Genomic DNA, 16,460 nt, shown 5'->3' on the forward strand with positions numbered 1-16,460 from the left:
AGCATGAAGTGGTGAAGCGTCTTGCTTCTGATTACAAAGGATGTCAGCGGTCAGAATAGAGTTTGTGACTTCTGAATACCTGTTGCTGTGCCCCAATTACACACCTGCTTTATCTCCCAGTACTTAGGGAGAGACACAATGCTCAGGATTACATAAAAGGCTTAGTAAGCCTAAGCACATCTTTGAACTAATTTGACACTCTCTGAAGACAATTATGCCTACCTGAGCTGTTTGCAATATGAAAAGTGGCCTTGCCCATGACTAACTAGACACAATAAATTCTTCAGTTCTTTAGGCTGGTAAGCAAAGAAACCTGTCCTCCTTCCCGAGGCCCCTTTCATGGCATTTTTCATAATGTTCCTGCTATGATAAAAATAGCTAGACAGGATAAACTTTCCTGACCAACTTCTACAGCCCTTGCCAAGAGCTTGGATCACCTGCACTCTGAGATTGATTATTGCGCCCAGGAAGAAGGATCTGGTGAAGGAGCTCTCCGGCACTCTTCATAGCACCCATTCCAACCACCGTCAGCATGACAACTTGCTCCATTTCAGGATCAGAAGCATATGTTCGATTGTAGAAAAGATCCAGAGTAATGTTACGGGGGTCTGGTACTGCACTGAGGTTTCCTCCTGCCCAGGGAGATCATCAAAACAAAACTAGTTACCCCACAAAAACAAATCTCAAGTCTTTTTTAGTGTGAAGGAATTGACTAATTCTAAACTGAGCAGACAAAGACCAGTGCCTCACTGTGGTATTGCTCCTCACACTGCAGGTCAGCATGGCCAGAAGAAGAATCATGCACGAGGAGCAGTATCACAGCAAACCCTTACTTAATTAGTCACATTCCTTAACTGGAATTACTTTTTGTCATGTAAAGCTAATATATTCAATTGTAATTTTGATATCCTTATTCACACCATTAAGCAGAGTTGATAGATCAATACCAAAATGATTTAAGGCATCAATTTCAGATTGATAACTAATGACTGACTTCACATTAAATTGATACTTAATTTGGCTTTCTTGGAGATTATATGGCATACAATTGCGGGCTAAACTGGGGACTGTTAAAATACCATGCGTATATCTATGGTGTATTGGGAATAGTATAGCCGGCAGAATCCCCAGCCCATCAGAAATGTGTTTGATTTCATACTGTTTCACTAGATTATTATTTAAGCAATTTTATAGATTAACATTTATTTACTTAGTTATTCCTACATCTTAACATTTCATAATGCTAGAAAATGGTGAATGACATGCATTTGATTATTATTTTTCCTTATGATTTAGTGAATTTGGTTTTGGAGAGCAATATACTTCCGTTAAAAATCCTGGTATCCAAAATTTAAAATAATTTAAATAGTTAAATAAAACTGTATTAACCTGCTGAATACATAAGAAAACACTACCTGTAGTTAGTGAAATAAACATCTGATTACCATGACCTCCAAGTGTATAGAACCAGTAGGTTTAAGACTATCTTACCGATTTGAGTCATAGATTTATAACAGAAAACACATTTACTTGCTTTTTCCAAGTCCTATCAATTTCCCAGCTTTGAATGAATGAGTTACTGACATGAATTCAACTGTATAAACTGAAATTAAGAACATCTGAGTAAAGTGAAATGAAAAAGTGTCTTCTCTGCACCTACAGAAGAACTACAGCTGCCAACATTTATCACTTCAGCAAATTCTAGTTTTACACACTTAACCACCAATTTATCTCATTTTAATACTTTGACTTCTTTTGAAACTATGGCAATAAATATGTATTGATTGGATATTAATCTTTTAATTATGGTAGGTTTAAGGCTTAATTGGTTGTTACCATGGCACATTCAAATAATTAATTTTTCCACATATTTTTTATTTACTTTAAAAAGGTATTTCCATTTCGGTTTTTTATTGATTCTTCCATTCATTACCCAGCAACAGAAGACATCCAATGAGAATTACTATGATTGATGGGCAGCAGAACACTAAACGAGTTGTTGTAAACAACAAGCATATTCCTAATGTTCTTATTCAGGAAAATCCCCTAATAAGGTTGCCAGACCTTATAAAAGCCAGAACAATGCATTTCCCATAGCTTTGACCTACCCAGTGTCTGCAGCAAGGTCTCGGTGTAAGGAACTACATGAAAATACATAGAGTCGTCCAGCCCAGCAGTGGCAGGCAGGTTGTTCTGCCTGTTGCCAAGGAGGCCTTGCTTTGCCAGTCCATTCATCAGTCCTATGCACAGAACAAAAGAAAAGGTGAGGAATACGAAGCTCTGTGATGCAGTCTGACATGAAAACACTCTTCTTATCGAATGTTTTGCTTCATCTGACCACAGTTCCATTACAGAGACATTCATGTGGGTCATGCTGAGCTTACCTAAGAGACATGAAATGCAACTTAATCATCCCCTCTCCCCCAAATCATATTCACTTATAGTGGAGCAAGTAGCTGTTTAAAATTGAGGCTTGGCCACAGCTTTGTCTGGAGACACCTCTGCTTCATGACCAGCACCCCAGTTGTTCCTATTACCTTCTAACTCCTGATGTGAACTGAAATGTGGAACAAATGCATAGAAGAAGCTACACAGCTCTTGAATTATAACAAGTGTCTTGAATAGGTTGGTATCTACAAGGAAAAGAAGTCACAAATCTTGAGCCCAGTGCTTGAGTGCAGGCCCTCAAGGTGTCCTGCATCCTACACTGCACCATGTGGCCTCAAAGGCGTTGCTAGGATTACAGACCTGAACAGAAACATCATGTTCTGCTCATGTAACTCCCAGTCTGGAAAATAGCTGATTCCATGCCACTTTTACAGACAGTAAGCGCTTGAAACTAGCAATCTCTCAGTTCCCGTTCTTCCTCCAAAAGGCTGGGCTATGCATAGGCAGTGCATTAAGGTACTGCCATATAGTACAATTCCACAACAATTGGTTCAGCCTTCTGTCATAGTATTTCAGACCACAGTTTTAAAGGCTTATTATTTTTTAAATTACTTTGTATACATTTGATTGCTTTCTACCATACAAGCCTGTCCAAAATTTACTGTAGTATAGCGTGGGAAACAGATTATTAGCACTAGAGGCTGATGGCAAACCTCAGACATAAAGGTAGTACTGATGAAATTTGAGCTTCTACCACTGATAATCGCCTATATGCTTCTCAAAATTCAGCTGGCATGAGTAACCAAAAAAAACGTGCCATCACTGCTACAGCAGCATTACCTGCTGTTTATTCAAACTCAATGCATGGCAAAAAGTAAAGCTTGGACAAAAATTTATGGTGTTTGATCCTCAAGATAGAGATCCATTATCCAAACACACCTATCTATCCATCTGCTCTATTTCAGGAACGATTGTTGAATTTTTCTTGCTTTGAAAATTGATTAGTGTTCAAGACCTTGAAGGGGTAACTGCATTTCAGGGGTATTGATTACAAATGCAAAACTTCTTAGTGTGGTATTTACCCTACTCAAATACTAGTGCTGTTCTACACTTCCCAGAGACCAAACCATAGCTTATGTGGCAAGAATGTCAGCTTCCCCGCCCCAGGGCTCCAGAATATGGAATAAGGTATCTCTCTGGATCAGTTCTGAAACAACCACAGAACACAGAAAGAGGCATTTGCAAAATCTGCATGTATTGGAAAAAAACACAAGCTCTCTACAGTGAGGGAAAACATTTTACCTTTCCAGAATATCCTTTGTTCCAGTGCCCACCTATATATTTCTAGTGGAAATTTCCCCATGCAAAACATGAACACCATAAACATCATCTGGGGCACTCTGTGAGAAAAGCAGCAGAAACTGTACTTCTTTAATGAGCAACTTTCCTTGGGTCTACAGGCAGCAGGTGACACGGTGCTGTAATTAGTGTGCCATGATTAATCCACTGTGTCTGTATGTGTTTTCGGAACATTCTGTGACAGTCTCGGGAGAAAAAGCAGAGGACTTTTTGAATCGTCTTTTTTTTTTTCCGAACCTCTAAATGTTCTTTCCTACGGCGGATAGATTAAAGGAAGCAATCGGGCAGTGGACAAATGTCTCCTTCACAAGCTATTTGTGGTGGTGTTAATGGAGGGGTCAGCAACAGTGATCCTCTTCTCTCAGCGGTGGTGTCTGAAGGGGCGGTTGCAGGAAAACAGATGCAGGAATGGACTCTCCTGCTGCAGGCAACATGCCCACTGCCAGAGCAGGATGAAGCAAGCAAGGCAGGTTCTTTGTTCCCTACTGATCGTTGCTGTTGCCTGTGATCTTCCCCACTTGAGACCAATGTCAGCTCATGCTTAAGAAAACCACATAACTCTTTTCCTGAACAAGAGCCTCGGAACAGAGTCTGACTCAAGTAAGATTTGGGGCAGCAACTTGTCTGTTTTTTGGCAGTCCCTACATATAAAATGAGTTACAGTTCAGATGCTTGGAAGGCACAAGTATGCGGAACTCAGGGCTGAGGTTGACAGGATCAGCTGCTATCCTCAGGCTCAGTGGCACGTACGTATTTTTGCTACCCTACCTCTCTGTGCAATAAGAATACCTAACAGAAGGTTATTGAGATGATGAAGCCAGGCCCGTTATGGAGGTGTACAGTAGTTCACAAATTCAAACAGAGGAGGTTCCAACTTGACATAAAGGAAAAACAGTTCCCCATAAGAATGGTCAAGCATCGGAGCAAAGGCCCAGAGAGGCAGGGGAATCTCTGTCCTTGCAGATTTTCAAGACTTGACTGAAAAAAGCCCTGAGCACCCTGATCTGAATTCATTGCTGATGCTATATTGAGCAGGACGTTGGATGAGAGACCTTCCGAGGTCCCTTCCAACATGAATTACTCTATGATTCTAAGTTCAAGAAGACTCCAGTGCCAAAGATCAAACAACTGACAAAGATAAATCTGCTCTGTCGGATATGTAGTAGTGACTGATTTACACGTTGGTCTGGAGATACATACAGCAAAACTATCAGGCGCTGATATTCTCAAAAAATATGCCCTGCAATGTAACAGCTGTGGTTAGATTGTTAATGTTTCTCTCGCATGCACTGAAATGCAAACCTTTTCCAAGGCTGTTGAGCAGTGAAAGGGTTACCTTTTACCAATGCAGGAATGTGATGACTAGCATTCTCTTTCCTCAGCAGCAAAATGAGACAGTGCATGCGCGGTTCAGTGGAAAGCTCTCCTCTTGCAGAACTATCAGGTGAACTTGAAATCTTGCTAGGGCAAAATACAGCAATCTGAAATAATGAGGGCCAGATTAGGCTACTAAATCCAGATGTAATCATTATAGAGCTCAAGCAAATAGTTAAGTTACAATGGCATAACAAGATACAGCTCACCAGCTGAGCCATAGTAACTTCCAATAACTGGGTGTTCATGCATCATCTATTCATGAGACAGAGAAACTTAATTTAAACCTCAGGGAAGAAGCTTAACATAAAAATGTTCTGCCCTGCAACTGGGCTGGACTAAAGCCACAACAGTTATAACTCAGTTGATATGTGGTACCATCCTAAGTCACTCATGCAAAAATGATCTTGAGTCCTAAATGAAGGGATGATTTTTTCATAAACATTGAGCTTCAAACAGCAGTTGAAGCAGTAGTTGCTGCTGTTAACTTCTTAAATGGCCATTTAGGAGCATGCTCCAAATATTTGGCTATTTGGGCCAAATTTTCCATACATAAATTGTGTTTATTCTACAAAATATTATGGGCAGGTAAAGTATTATTCCTCAGGTTTGACTGCACAACAAGCAGAAAAGAGGGGCTTTGCATACAGTTTAATTTGCAAAATGATGCATTTCCTGATTGACATTGCAAACAACCATAAGCATGATAATAAGGGGTCCACTCCTTTGTAAGAGAAAATGTTATATGATTCCTAGGTGATTTATCATGTAAGAAGTGCAGAACTGGACTTCTTGCATATGTTAAGTTTGACTGAAATCTTGCATTTATGATTATTGCTGTTTCCTTAGGCTGACTTGTCAAAACGCCAACTGCACTCTAACTCAAATCTATCATCATGTTAGACAGAGCTTCAGAGAAAAAGAAAAAATTTGTTATTTTTGACAATAGGAAAGCTCTTTTCGCAACCCATCTGGAATGCATTAAACTAGGGGACTTCATGCTGACAGGCCATAAGCAGTCCCAGAGGGACTGCGAAGTACCTAATCAAACATCAGTCTGTTAGATGAAGACTATTCTCCTGAATACACGTTTGCAGATCAGAAATTGTTATTTTGGTTTATGGGGCTACTGCCTGCTCTTGTTTATTTTGAGATCAATGGCAAAATTCATGTTTGCCTTAGCAGGAGGAGGCCTGATTATGAATTTACACTTTTGTTCTCAGTGAGAGGCTGAGGCTTGGTGGGATTTTCCTACTAGAGAAAAAAACAGCACTGAAAGCTGAGTACCGCTCACAGGAATACAGAGAACGTGAGTGCTGGCTAGCTAGTAAAGAGGGAATGAGTGTCCTTGAGGACACTTACTAGAGGAGCGTTGGCCCACACATCCGTAAGCTCACAGCATAATTAGTTTCAGAACAACTGGTAACCCAAGGTATACAATCAAGCTGTGTGTTCTGTCCAGTACCTGACTTGTTGTCATGCTCAGCACAACGGCTTGCTTGGGTGAAAGCTGCAGCTGTCTGACTCCTTGCAGGACAAACCCCCGATGAGTACAGACCGAAATCACATTACCGTATGCATGAGGAGATACCACAGGTGACACCATCAATATGATGTCCCCTAGATCAAAAAGAGGGTAAGAATAGTAGCATATTATTTCCACAGAAGCTGTGGTATCAGTGCAAGGCAACTCTTATATTGGCTAGTTCCAACTTGAAGCACATTCTAAATGGTGACAATGTATTTTACGGTTTATTTGCTCTATCCAGCTCATAATGACTGCTATCGGAGGCCAACCTCGAATGGAAAAGCTTATGGCATCATCAGTAATGTCTTTATGAATCCTGTACCCCAGATAGTCTGTCTCATCAGGTCTATCTAGCTATCTATGAGCTATTGGTCTATCTTTGAGGTATCTGTGCTCTCAGTTCATGTGCTAGCTGTGTGTCAGCCCCTGCCAGGCTGTGTTTGAGCTGTTACCTTTACAGCTGGCAATCTGACAGCAGTTGGTTTCCTCAAGGGCTAAGGACCTGATAAGCCTGGCCACACTGATAAGCAACTAAATAAGGTCAACAAGACCAGCTGGCAATTTGTCCACTACAAAGTGCATGAAGCAAGCCCAGCCATTCCTCTCTGCTATTATTGGTGGTCCTAGCCTGTAGCTAGCTTCTACAGTCTTGTTCAGCACTACCTTCTGTTTCCTCTTTTCCCTTCTTTAGTCCTGTCTTTAACCTTCATCCTAGAGCTTGCCTTTTGGCATGGTCTCCTGAATCTTTGGACCAGCCTGTGATCATGACCTCACCTCACTCTCTGGTTTGGCACCATCTGTGGCTTCACAGGTTCTTGTACTTGGTCATCATGATAATGGTACCAGCCTGCTCTCTCCTACCTGATTCTCATCCACTAGGTCTGGCTGTTCGTGCTCTCCTTGTATCCCTCATCCCAGTAGGTAAGGTTGTAGAAGCAACTGGAATTTATGTTGGGTTACAACCTTGGGTTGTTAGACCCCTGTTTTCCAAGTTGAACCCCAAGCTCACTGCCAACAGGGTGGCAACACATGCTATGAGCAAGCTCAGAAGAAAGAGCCTACGAGACCTCCTGAGCAGTTTCTAAGCCTCATCTTAGGTATTATAGAACAAGCTCAAGACTTTTCCCTGAAGCCTTTGATCTACCTGAGGTCTTTGGTTTGTTCTAGTCTCATCTTGGGTCTCTGTTTTTACCATCACCTGCATTATTACACTGTCCTAGTCCTAATATAGCTTTTTTTCTTTACACAATGTACATTCAGATCTCCATAACCTGCCAAGAGTGAGCTCTGAAAACAAATCCTCAGCATCACTTCCACCGGGGTTTCCTCTACAATGCCCTGTTAATTTCTCTTAACTCAAACCGAACAATATAACGACGCTGGAGTATTTTAGTCTCTGTGTCCCAATTACACTTGGTTTTGGGGGTAGGACTATAAGCAGTGAATGTTCCTTTCAGTTCTAGACTTTGTGATATGGATATCTGTCCCCCCCCAAATCTGATCAAGGCTTGGTCTAGTAGTTCAAAGCAAATGCAACAAAACAAAGGAAAGCTTGTGTTTACTACTAAGGATGGAACAGGCAGAGTGTTTCTTTGCCTAAAATTTCTATTTGGCTTTATGGCTTTAATTTTGCAGGCTTTGAGCCAGACTGACATTAGTGTCATATTCATTATAGGTGAACTGTCAAAATTTAGGGTTGCAGGTGGTAAGATTTTGGTTCCTCCCTAGTTGATAACACTTTTTAAAAAACATTTTTCACATACACATATCCCAAATTAACAAGAATACCTGCTAGGGTCAGCAAAACTTTGATTACTGAGAAGGGGCAGATATACCTGGTGAGAGCTTAAGTATGCTTGTTTTGCATGGGTGTATCTTCCTGTCCCCAAGAGAAGCTGCTGGAGACCTGAGGAAAGGAGTCAGTGAATGTTTCCTTTCCTAAAAATCCCATACGGTGTCTGCTCCCAGACCAGATTTTTCAGCTTCTCTTCTGAGAGTCAAGATACAGTTATCTATCTGGGGAGCAAAGCTTGGAAGTGACTTCCTGAACCCAAATACAGATGGAACATGGTGTGGTGTAACTCAGCAGCCCACATCAAATGTGAATCATTAATGGCCATAAAAGGAAAGGGACACAGAAAATGTGCCTCATTCCATCAGCAGCAACCAGCTGCCATCAATACCAATCCCAAATAACACAGAGCCAATGGCTGTCTGCCAAGCTACCTGAGTTAACATGCCCAGTTATACAAAAGAGTGGATCTCAAAGGTGAGACTTTTTTTTTCTTTCTGTCTTCTCCATTTTCTTTCTGTCATCCTCTCTGTCACTTTCTGCTCCTTTCATCTTTGGCTTATGCTTTCATTCTTTTCTCGTACATTCTTTCCTTAGCAATATAATTTTCTGTGCCTTCTTTCTACATCAGTACAATGCTGCTTTCTTTCTGCCATCTTCTCCCCAACAGCTGCTGAGCTTCCACTCCCCTCAGTTTTTTTTCCTGCAAAACTATCTTCAGTTGTGGGAGTAGACACCAGACAGCAATGGTCTAATAGCATTGTCTAAAAATCACTTGTGCCTGAGATCTGCTGTTCCAGGCCCCACTACAGAAGTTTGTCAGCACATTGGCCTTCTACAGCAGACACCCCTATACCACACAGATCCTTCTTACCCAGTTATAAGGCCTGCATGCCTTGGCAGGTTTCCCTCAAACACAGTCAGCTTGCTGCTAACTAGACACAGATTCAGAAGCTGGAAGACTACTCCTACAAAGGGAAAAGGAGGATTTGGGTGGAGCCAGGTGATAGCCAGTTAATATTAGCACCATGAAGTGCTTTCCTTCCTGATTGTGTGGTCAGTCCTGTCATGAATGAAGTCTTAACCATTTCACACTCACAATGATTATATTCAACTCTTCACCAGCAGCGGTAGATGATCTCTAATCAGATAAACATGCAATTTAAGGACATTGTTAGGTCTTCTCATGACTCTTTCTTTGATGAACAGACCCCTATGTGCACAGATTTCCTGTGGGGTGGTTTGGGTTTTTTTTTTGGTTTTTTCTTCCTTTTTTTACCCCTCAGTGAAATCTAAGCAGCCTACAGGACTCCAGCAGCTACTCCCATGAGGAGGATGAGGTGATAACACTCCTTTGTCACTTCATTTTAGGCCACAGTGTTTCACTAGAAATTAATTCCTGGCTCTAGAACTGGCCAGGTCACAGCACTGAGCAATCCAGGGAGGGAGAATTTCCTGAAACAGGTGGGCTGGAGTAAGGTAATATTGTCAGTGAAGGAGAACCATAAGACCTCAAGGTTCGTTCCCTAACACTGACCTTTGGTAGTTGAGACAAGCATCGCTGGAGGTCGAGACAGAACCATGCCCTGGAGATTAACCATTTCTTCATCTGCTTCTGCCCTAGTTGATGAAGGACTCTGAGAGCTAAAGAAAAACAATAAATATTAAAAGGTGTTATGCCAGGTTCTGACTCAAACCTACTTTTTGCAACAAACCCAGGGCCACAGAATTTCTCTGGTAAAACTGTTTTACTGGAAAAGACATTTAAATCCCTTGTCCATGACATGAGCTGCATCAAGGTCTCCCTGACTGAACATCTTTTTATATTACTCCCCCCGAGGCTCTCTGTCTTCAATTAAAAGCAGCTAATGCAAAGTAGCCAGCTTGGCAAAGAAATCTGGGAATCACAAAGTATGTCAGGCTGCATTACCAGAGCTTTTCCTACCCACAGATACATCATAGTTGCTATTCACTTTTGGTTCTTTAGCCCAAGTTTAACCAGTTTTAAAGATTCATGTTGGGCAACAAGCACAATCAAGTCTGGCAGAGACGTTCACGCCAGTGAAACCTCTACAACATTCCTGCATACCCAAAAGGACCAAATCACAGTACGGTGAACACAAGATCTGGTTCTAAAAGCCAGGGACTGACAGCAGGGCAAACTGCAGTCTGTGAAACAGTTTGGCTAGCTCTGTGAAGTGGTGAAGCACAGGCTGCTCAGGCAAACCTGCCTGCCTTATCCCTTGCCATAACTGAGCTGGCTGGAATAAATCTTGCTTGTTCACTCCCAGGAGACCATGGCATTTGCAAGTATAATCAGAAAACTGCAATCTGAGTTGCAGTTTGTATTCTTGGCTCCCAATGGACAAAATTACCAGCATTAGGAGAAAGACCAGTGCATTATTTAGTATGTAGCACTGCTCTGGACTGGCAAAGTTATACCAGAGGAGCAGAATTCATCATCTTTGTAAGGGGAAAAAAAGCATCCCTAAGGAAAATAAACAAATAAATAAAGAGAATGAAACCTTGCCAAACTGACTTTTTTCAAATCTTTAAAGTAAAAATGATGAGAGTCACTGTTCGTGGCCAAACAGAACTGCACTCTGACATATGCTCCCTCCAAAAGCATCAGATTAATTCTACATGGGTGCACTTTGCCACTCTGCAGAAAGCACCTACAGGACTGCAGATTAGCTCACCTCTAGCCTGCTGTCACTGACACAGTGTGCCACACTGCACCCAGTATCAGAAGGTATCTTTAAAAACCTGTCCAGAACTTGCAGGTGCAGGGCCTTATCTGAGCTTTCTGCAGGGGAGTTTTACCACAGCATCATTTATTCAGTTCAGCAATATTAAAAAGAGATGCCCAGGGCCTGAAAACCCCAGTGCAGAGGCTGGCATCCCATGTGATTACACAAGCCTGTGACACAGACATGACAGCCAGGGAGAGGAAACCTGTAGTTTGATATTTTCCTGGTTGATGCAAATTCCTTGAAGCCCTAAGCTAAATCTTTTGATACAGCACTGTAAAACAAATGCTTCAAGCCACAGATCCACCTGTGCTTGGAACAACCAGAGGGTTTTCTTTCAGAAGCCAAAACCAGAAAAGTGCCTCCTCTCTTCCCTCTGCAGGCCAGCCTACTCCGATCCTCCAGAGGAACGGGACCTCTGAGCACAGTAGAGCCCTTCATTTACACACACAGGATTATTCGTGCTTCCTGGGTGTATTGGTTTTGTGTGGCAAGGTTTGGGTAGTGGGGTGGGATTACAGGGGTGGCTTCAGTGAGAAGCTGCTGGAAGCTTCCCCTATGTCCGACAGAGCCAATACCAGCCGGCTCTAAGACGGACCTGCTGCCGGCCAAGGCTGAGCCAATCAGCGATAGTGGTAGCACCTCTGTGATAACATATTTAAGAAGGAAAAAAAGTTGCTGGGATGGACAGAAATGGCAGCCAGAGAGAGGAGTGAGAACATGTAAGAGAAACAACCCTGTGGACACCAAGGTCAGTGAAGAAGGAGGGGGAGGAGGTGCTCCAAGGGCCAGAGCAGATACTCCCCTGCAGCCCATGGTGAAGACCATGGTGAAGCAGGCTATCCCCCTGCAGCCCATGGAGGACCCCATGCCGGAGCATGTGGGTGCCCGAAGGAGGCTGTGACCCCAAGGGAAGCCTGCACTGGAGCAGGCTCCTGGCAGGACCTGCAGATCTGTGGAGAGAGGAGCCCATGGAGCAGGTTTTCTGGCAGGACTTGTGACTCTGTGGGGGACCCATGCTGGAGCAGTGTGCTCCTGAGGGACTGCACGCTGTGGAAGGGACCCATGCTGGAGCAGTTCATGAAGAACTGCAGCCTGTGGAAAGGACCCACGTTGGAGAAGTTTGTAGAGGACTGTCTCCCATGGGAGGGACCCCATGCTGGAGCAGGGGAAGAGTGTGATGAGTCCTGCCCCTAAAGAGGATGAAGCAGCAGAGATAACGTGTGATAAACTGACCGTAAACTCCATTCCCCGTCCCCCTGTGCCGCTGGGGGGGGGTAGGTAGAGAATCTGGGAGTGAAGCTGTGCCCGGGAAGAAGGGAGGGAAGGTGTTTTGAGATTTGGTTTTATTTCTCATTAACCTACTCTGGTAGATTGGTAATAAATTGAGTTAATTTTCCCCAAGTTGAGTCTGTTTTGCCCATGACAGTAATTGGTGAGTTCTCTCTCCTGTCCTTATCTTGACCCACGAGCCCTTTGTTATATTTTCTCTCCCCTGTCCAGCTGAGGAGGGGGGAAGTGATAGAACGGCTTTGGTGGGCACCTGGCATCCCATCAGGGTCAACCCACCACACTGGGTCCTTAGGTTTGAGTCTCTGTCCAGGAAGTTGCAAGATTGTCAGGAAGGGAATTGCTCCCTGTAGCACTACACAGCAGAGCACAGATAGTCTAGGTTGCATGATGGATTAACAGATGCTTAAAAGTCCAGTTCCCTCTGCAGCTACACCCAGACCCATCTGAGAGCGAGATTTGAGACTCCTGAACCTCACTTGTTCCCACCACTTTTTGGCACCCTATTGCTATGCCATCAGCTCCTAAATTACATTTCTCACACAAGCTGCTAGAGTTAAAGATTTATAAGCCACCCTTCATTTTCACACACTTCTGTCATAATCCTCCAAAGAACCTTTTCCATCTGAAGACCCTTATCTCTAATCAGTTGATATGGAAGGGACGCAGGGCAAAGGTAGACCAGGCTTTCTAGCAAAGGGCCACACAGTGGCACACAACCTTGCAGCCCTTCTCCAGCACCAGGCACAGCTGGAAGACGTCTCAAATCAGTCTCACCAGCTGTATCTGGAACAGCGGGCCCAAGAGCAGGTGCTGCAAGCGTATGAATTACAGGCCTAGCTACCAAGGAAGCAACAGCAAGAGTCCCACACCTGACACATCTATTATGTGCTACAGAGGAGACACTCCTATGAAAAAGAGATTTTTGAAGACTCTAGTAACTGGTTTGGAAATATAAAGCAGACAGATTGCTCCCACTCTACACTCTTGTTCACCGAGACGTTTAGCAGAAGACTGATACGTAAAGACAAAGAACGCTAGCTACATGCCTGCCTGGCCTCCATGTCACACTTTCCCTGTGGGAACAACCACAGTTCAAAAACATCCAGGGCAATCACCTTGCTGTGTTGCATTGGGAAGCCAGATCCAGAACACCAGCATGCAGTGCTGCATCAGCATCCCTCCCTCCAAACCAGAGACACAGCTCCCTGTGCACATGGCTGTCCAGGTGGGGCAGGTAGACGAGAGGCTCCGCTTGGCTCCTGCAGTAGATGGCACTGATGGAACTGCAGTCTGTCATGGTTGCCAGCTGTGGGTCAGATGGCCCAATGATATTCTGCAAGGTGCTACGTGCTTTAGGACCTCTCACACCTAATGCCAGCACTGGTGGCACCTTGCCGGTCTTTGAAGTATAGGAAGAAGGCAACTTTTCTGCAAAAGACAAACATATGTGTGACTAAAACATGGAACAACCCGCCTCAAGGTCATTCATTTCACTCAAGTGCTTTCTTCAGATCTATCGTAGCCAGACTTCAACAAAGTAATCTATGCGTTACCTGTCCTGTAGGTGATATGCTGGCAACCAGCTACACATTTTTACCTAGCAGTAAATCTGAGATTATTCAAGGTAGTCTGTTAAAGAAAGAGGAGTTGGTTGCCTCATATTTGCTATGGAAAGGAGTGTGCACAGGGTTAGTTACTATGAAGCAGCTGATACACTAGAACTCAGCACTTTGACTTCTTGTGCAGTATGTTGTTCATGCCCACAAGGAAGGCTGGGGGATTGAAGCAGAGACAGGACAAGAACATGGGCCTGAGGAGAAGGATGTTTTCTGTAATTTTCATGAGATATGGGAAAGCTGGGAAGGGGATCACAAACTGGAAATCTGTGGACTTCTTTTCTAGATTATTTCCTTCTGTATCAAATATAGACTTTCATACTATGTTGTAAGATGACATATCCAGGCAAATATTTGATTAGCCGCCCTTATTTCCCTGCCAGGACTTGAACTGTCGTTTGCCTTATTTCCTGCAACAATTCTTCCTTATGCCTCTGGCAAACCTTTCTCCATGTCTACTGGCAGCATAGTTGGGGTCCAGTAAGTAACCCCAGGTAAAGAGCAAATTTGGCTCCTCTGCAGTTCTTACTGCAGATGTTAGAAATAGCGGCAAGGTGTGTCATTTTCTTCCCTGAGGTTTAAAAACATATTCAATTACATCATTTGTTGCATAAGAATCAGAAGCCAGAACATAAGTCTCCAGAGCAGGTAGATAATGGAGAAGCTGGCTGTAAATATTTAAAATAATAATTTTAAAGTTTTCAAGCTAAGGGTAAAAATCTAATTTACAAACTCGCATAGCAGTTCTTAGCTCAAATGAATTGTCTCTTCATACAAAATGTTCCTAAATAATGGTGCATGGTACAGAGCATTGAAGCAGATCTGCTGCCTGTCATCTCCTAATGGCTGGTGATTTTATGGTTTTCTTATTCATTTCTGGAGTCCTTCTTCATTTCTTGAGCTATCAGTATGAATGCATTATGTGCACAGCGCTGAGACAACTGCAACTGCAATCCCATTTCTAAGGCAGACTGCTCCTACTGTTTTCAAATGTAAAAAGAGGCAGGAACACTGGAGAATTTTTCTCTGATTGAGCTGGTCTTCACTCACCTTCTGCCTGAGGAAAAGGGAACCCATTTCTCTCTCTCACCCTGCCTATACCTTTCCCCAAGAGAAACAAATTGCCTGTATTCATGATGGTGTCACATGCAAACCTTCCAGAAGAACTTCTTGGCTTAAAAGAAAGTAGAAGACATACTATCCTGCAGCAGCAATCTCTATACTTTGCAGCTAATGTTGCTATAGAGTTATATTGTATTAGCAACTAATAATATTCCATACATGCTTTAAGGCAGGCTTTATCCTCTCTATTTCACAAATGGAAAAAAATAAGACTTGAGTGGTACATGCCAATATTTGCAAGTATTGGTGTCTAATGTTAAAGACTTAGTGATTTGAATTCAGAGACATGTATCATTTTTGTTTACCTTATCTTCCTGGTCTCCCATCTCAGACCATCTTCTACTGGCAAATGTGACATTTTAGTGATGGCTTATAAACCAATGCAATTACAGGATGGCTAGATCAGTACTTTTGCCCATGCTTCTTAAGTCCCATAGGCAATAGGACGGGGGGAATTGTGGAAGGGGAAGGCTGGATTTTCCATAGCTAAAACCTTCAGGAAAATCAGTGGGAACTAATTTAGTATATTTAACTCATACGAGTCTAACCCCAGAGTTTAGGGCACTGCAATCTGGGAAAGATTGCTACAGAGGAAAAAAAAGCTAAAGTGGTTTGAGACACACAAATGTATCGAGGGTTAAAAATTCAACTCATGGATATTCAACACTGCAAATAGAAGGAAAGAAACAGCCCAAGATCTTTTATCATTTCTTTTGGGAAAGATACAGGAACTGATAAAGCAACACTCATGTAAATCCAATACCCCCCTCCCCCATGCCCACAGCACCACATCACTCTTCACCTTAGTACATTTACAGATCTTTGCCTTCACCTCAGTATCATCACATGATGGAATCTCTGAAGGAAAACTAGATCTCACCTGAGCTAAAGAGCAGCACATCCTGCTGAGGATAGAGCAGGCGGAGTCCACAGATATCCAGACCAGAACTGAGTATCAGCTGCAACATGTGATGGGTAGCTAGGGGACTTCGGTAGAGAGTTTCAAACAGCAATACCATGGCAACCTGAACAGCAAGAGCACATTGGAGAAATGAACCAAATGCTTCCAAGCCCTCAACGACCACACAGCTGTATCTTTTCTGCTCACCTTTAGTTCCCATGCTTCATCTACATTGTAAGAGGTACAAAGAAGCTTTCTTTTATTTTATGTTTATGTGCAGTTCAGCACAGTAGGCTTTTAGCTTCAGATTGAATCATAACTATCTATGATAATTATG

General features: G+C 42.9%; 1 protein-coding gene across 9 annotated transcripts in view; it reads right to left on the reverse strand.

Annotated features, from left to right (window-relative positions):
* The window catches only part of DNAAF8 (dynein axonemal assembly factor 8), a 96,602-nt gene that overhangs the window by 30,037 nt on the left and 50,105 nt on the right, over positions 1-16,460 (reverse strand). For all 9 annotated transcript variants that reach the window (XR_007504543.1, XM_049791471.1, XM_049791470.1 and 6 more), the window contains 7 exons: positions 16,103-16,247; positions 13,600-13,912; positions 9,979-10,085; positions 6,587-6,741; positions 5,084-5,228; positions 2,109-2,240; positions 438-632 (listed from right to left, as the gene is read on the reverse strand). Coding sequence is in view for 8 of the 9 variants with exons in the window: in XM_049791471.1 (XP_049647428.1) it covers positions 438-632; positions 2,109-2,240; positions 5,084-5,228; positions 6,587-6,741; positions 9,979-10,085; positions 13,600-13,912; positions 16,103-16,247 (1,192 nt within the window). In the remaining variant the exon portion in view is untranslated. The remainder of the gene's footprint in view (positions 1-437; positions 633-2,108; positions 2,241-5,083; positions 5,229-6,586; positions 6,742-9,978; positions 10,086-13,599; positions 13,913-16,102; positions 16,248-16,460) is intronic.

The sequence above is a fragment of the Accipiter gentilis genome, chromosome 33 (genome assembly GCF_929443795.1).
Source record: "Accipiter gentilis chromosome 33, bAccGen1.1, whole genome shotgun sequence".
In the NCBI taxonomy this organism is placed as follows: Eukaryota; Metazoa; Chordata; class Aves; order Accipitriformes; family Accipitridae; genus Astur; species Astur gentilis.